The sequence below is a fragment of the Neophocaena asiaeorientalis genome, unplaced genomic scaffold (assembly GCF_003031525.2).
Source record: "Neophocaena asiaeorientalis asiaeorientalis breed wild unplaced genomic scaffold, Neophocaena_asiaeorientalis_V1.1 scaffold43, whole genome shotgun sequence".
NCBI classification, from domain to species: domain Eukaryota; kingdom Metazoa; phylum Chordata; class Mammalia; order Artiodactyla; family Phocoenidae; genus Neophocaena; species Neophocaena asiaeorientalis.
Window position 1 is genome coordinate 5,299,765 of NW_020173674.1, and position 3,907 is coordinate 5,303,671.

At 62.1% G+C, this 3,907-nt stretch overlaps 2 protein-coding genes across 4 annotated transcripts in view; both read left to right on the forward strand.

The window, feature by feature from the left end:
- CDK2AP2 (cyclin dependent kinase 2 associated protein 2) lies at positions 1-2,224 on the forward strand. Of its 3 annotated transcripts, none has more exons than XM_024749526.1 (4): positions 1-534; positions 840-940; positions 1,028-1,160; positions 1,698-2,224. In XM_024749526.1, exons 1-4 carry the CDS (start codon positions 453-455, stop codon positions 1,763-1,765), a joined length of 384 nt encoding a protein of 127 aa, XP_024605294.1. In that variant the 5' UTR covers positions 1-452; the 3' UTR covers positions 1,766-2,224. The 3 variants fall into 3 exon arrangements, with proteins under 3 accessions (XP_024605294.1, XP_024605295.1, XP_024605293.1); XM_024749527.1 differs by lacking the exon at positions 1-534 and adding an exon at positions 536-676; XM_024749525.1 differs by lacking the exon at positions 1-534 and having other exon boundaries at positions 695-940.
- Positions 2,225-2,361: 137 nt separating this feature from the next.
- The window catches only part of PITPNM1 (phosphatidylinositol transfer protein membrane associated 1), a 13,752-nt gene continuing 12,206 nt past the window's right edge, over positions 2,362-3,907 (forward strand). Inside the window, exon 1 of the mRNA XM_024749512.1 lies at positions 2,362-3,573. The gene's annotated coding sequence lies outside the window, so the exon portion shown is untranslated. The remainder of the gene's footprint in view (positions 3,574-3,907) is intronic.

Consider the following 3,907-nt stretch of genomic DNA (forward strand, 5'->3'; position numbering starts at 1 on the left):
TGAGGCGCGAGGGTGGCACCCGAGCCCGGGAAGCCCGGCTCGGCGCGAACCGCGGCGGACCAGACCCAGGTCCAGGCTTCCGAGGCCCCGCCTCTCGGGTTTTGGGACTAATCGGATTGAGAGCGCGCCGGCCCGGGCCGCGAACTCGCCAATTGCGGAGGGCGTCGGCCACCGCCCAATCCGAAGCAGACAGGTGCGAGGTCCGGAAGGCGGAGACCAATCAGCAGCGGTTGCGGCCTGTTGGGGCCGGTCTCGGCCAATGAGAAGGCCCGAGTGACATCTTCGCGCGCCAATCGGGAGTGAAGGAGCGTTCGTACCCGCCCGCCCTTCCGGCCTGAGCTCTATTTACCAGGGGCGTGCTGCCGGCTTGCCAATCAGAGCGCGGCTGAGCGGCCAGGCAGCCAACCCGGGAGGAGCGGCCGGCCGGCGTCTGCCGCACCCAGGAGTTGGGGATGTCCTACAAACCCATCGCCCCCGCCCCCAGCAGCACCCCCGGCTCCAGCACCCCTGGGCCCGGCACCCCGGTCCCTACAGGTGAGGATCCAGCTCCACCCCTGCTTGCCTGCCCGGGCGGTCGAGGTCTCGAAGAGAAGACGGCTTGAGTTCTGCAATACTGGGCCTGCCGCCTACCCTCGCTGAGCCTCAGTTCGCTGGCCTGTGAAGTGGGCGTGGTCACGTAAGGGCTTGTTGGTGAAGCGCAGGGGGAGGGGTTTATCCTGAAGTTTAGCAGCCTGGAATGAAGCCCTTTGGAGGGAATCGGGCGAATCTGGTCCGGGGCTTGGAACGTCGGGGCGAGGCGTCCCTGCCCCACGCTGACCTCTTACTGGCGCATGTTGCAGCCGGAAGTGTCCCATCGCCGTCGGGCTCGGTGCCTGGAGCCGCTGCCCCTTTCAGACCACTGTTTAACGACTTTGGACCGCCCTCCATGGGCTATGTGCAGGTGAGTGGAGCCGAGGGATTGCCTATGGATGGGGACTGGGGGCTCCTTCTTGGCCTGAGCTCACTGCCCTGTTCTCTTTTGACATAGGCAATGAAACCACCTGGTGCCCAGGGCTCCCAGAGCACTTACACCGACCTGCTGTCGGTCATAGAGGAGATGGGCAAAGAGATCCGGCCCACCTATGCTGGCAGCAAGAGCGCCATGGAGCGCCTGAAGAGAGGTAAGTGAGGCCAGGCCCACCGCCCCTGCCCGGGAGACAAACACTGGACTTCCACTAGTGCTTCACTAGGTAGGGAAGGAAAGACATCTGGAGGCCACCTGAGCCAAGCCTGGACTAGGGCCAGGATCACTATCCAGAGAGGCGGGGTTTTTTGGTTTGTTTTTTGTGTTTTTTTGGCCACGCCATGCAGCATGCGGGATCTTAGTTCACCGACCAGAGATCGAACCCATGCCCCCTGCATTGGGAGCGTGGAGTCTTAACCACAGGACCACCAGGGAAGTCCCCCAGAGAGGCGTTTTAAATTGAATTGACATTGAGTTAATTTCCAGGGAAGGACCTGGGAGTTTGTATTTCAACAGGACAAATTTGAGGATTAACCTCTAAACCTCTAACCTCATCCAGCCCCTCATTAGATTATAGTCCCTTTTACTGAAAGGGAAGGGGATGGAGAGGGAGGGTGTTTTTCACTGGCGGGTGAACTTGGGACTGTGGAGGGTCGCTGAGATCCTGTATGTTACTTCCGCATCCACACCCCAGGCATCATCCATGCCCGGGCGCTAGTCAGAGAGTGCCTGGCAGAGACAGAGCGGAACGCCCGCACGTAACAGGACTCGACTCCGCCTCAGCATCTGGACCTTTCCGGGCCACTGCAGAGCACCTGCTTCTCCCTGGCCTTCACCCCGAGTTGCACTTCCCATCCTGGGCTTCCTGTTCTGTGTCCTTTGGTGGGTGCCCTCCAGGAACCAGTGGGCGGCTCTCGCTCCAGTCGGCAGCACTAACTGGAAACCCCCAAAAGAGTTAGCAGCGAGGTCACTGTGAATCCCACCCATGACCTGCCAACAGTGTTGATCCAACTGGAGCTTTCTCCTTTCAGTGGCCCCCACCACTCAGCACTTACCCAGGACTTCTCACCACTTTTCCCAGACCCCTTCTCCCCAGCAGGGCCTCAGAAGGCCTGTCGCCTCCCTGCCCTGTCTCCTGGGCCGTGGCGACTCTTTTCTCAGTGTCTTTTGCTAAATATGCCCTTTTTGTATAAATACAAGATAATTTGGAGTGTTCTCTCAGCTCGTAGTTTCTGAGTCTGGTGCTTTTGCTAAGCCTGGATGGGCGGAAGGTGGGGTGCAGTGGGTGGGAGAGAGGCCCACGGAGCCTGGCTTTGCCTTGCCTCCACTATCCATTGACCTTGAGTGGAACCCTGCCCTTCTCTGGCCCTCAGCCTTCCAGCTGTAAGTAGTGGAAAGGGTGAGCTCCAGTAGCCGAGTGCCCTGCCCTCCTTCACGTGATGCCACCAGGGGGCAGCGCAGGGCCTTGGCTGCCTCCACGGCTGGAGGGCACTGTCTCCAGCCTGAGCCTAGAGGGTTCTTGCCCTGGACTAGCAGTGCCTAGCTGGTGGAAATGCCAGTTCACTTAAGCCACACCCTCACGTGCCTTAATGCCCTAACATCCTAAGCTCAGAATCAGCCCTGGAGGCTCTGAATACACCCCATCTCTGAGTCCTCAGAGAGGAAAGAAAGGGAGCATTGCTGCTTCCCTCCCCACAGGACCTGAGAAACAGTCAAGGAGAGAGAACTGGTTTCCAACATGGGTGAGACCCAGCTCGGTGCTGCCATACACTGTCCCAGTGCCTTGTAGCTGACTGGGTGTGGTCCCACGAGCCCAACCCTAGGCTGTCTCAGCCTTTGCGCAGGATCTGGTGGCCATTGACCGGACTGTGGACCCAGAAGATATAGGGGGGGGAAAGCCATGGGTCCCCATTCATGGACTAGCGCAAAGATTTGGAGTGACTGCAGGCCTCTGCCTGTGTGTGTGGCAGAATGACCCTAGAGGTCTGGGGCACTGGAACCCCACCAGCTAGGTAGAGGCAAGTCAGAGACCAGCTTCTGGCTGCACTTTGGACGGGGAGGCATTTCCCCCGCCCTGGGCCTCAGGATCCAAGGGCCTGGGAAGTTGGGAATGGGACTCTGTCATATTTCCATAGCACACAGGAGGGCTGGGCCAGGGTGGAGGTGGGAACCCAGAGTGCTTTGGGGATCCCAAAGAATACAGCGGGACTGAGAAGCGCCAGCCTTTGGAGAAGGGCCTCTTCTTCCCCCGCCGCCTAGGGGAAGGAAGAATGGGGCCGCCCTCCTCCGCCGCGGGCGGGGCTGCCCGGACCCGGCCCGGGTTGGGGGGAGGGCCGCCGGGCCCAGGAAGGAGGCGGGGCGGCCGCAGTGACGCGGCGGGCGACGGGAAGGACAGCAGGGGCACCGGCGGGCAGACCTGGAGGAAGGTCGGGGCCATGGGCCCGCGCTTCGCTTCCGGGGGTCCGGCCACCGCTGGAATCCGAAGCCGGGGCTCGGGGCGCTGGGGGCTCTGACCCGCCGCCCGTCCGCCCCCGCCCGTACCGGGTGAGGGGCGCCCGCCCTAAACTAGAGGTGAGCCGGGACGTTGGCGGGCGGGCCAAGAGCACGGCGGGGGACGGGGACGCCGGGGAGTGGAAGGAAGTGGAGACAACGGGGGCCTCTCGCCTGCTCAGTGGGTGAGAGGTGTAGGTAGGGGCTGCAGCGAAACCGGGGCGCCGGTGGACGGAGGGGGTCTCTCAGGGCGGGGGCCCGTGGGATACTTCTGCCTCAGCCCGAAGAGGGGTCAGCCCTCGGGAAGGATGATGGGGCGGCTGCGTAGACAAGTGCCGGGAGTCCAGAAAGGATGCTGGGAAGGGGAGAGTTGGGGACTGGGCTGCTGGCCAGGGTGGGGAAGGCAGGTCTAGC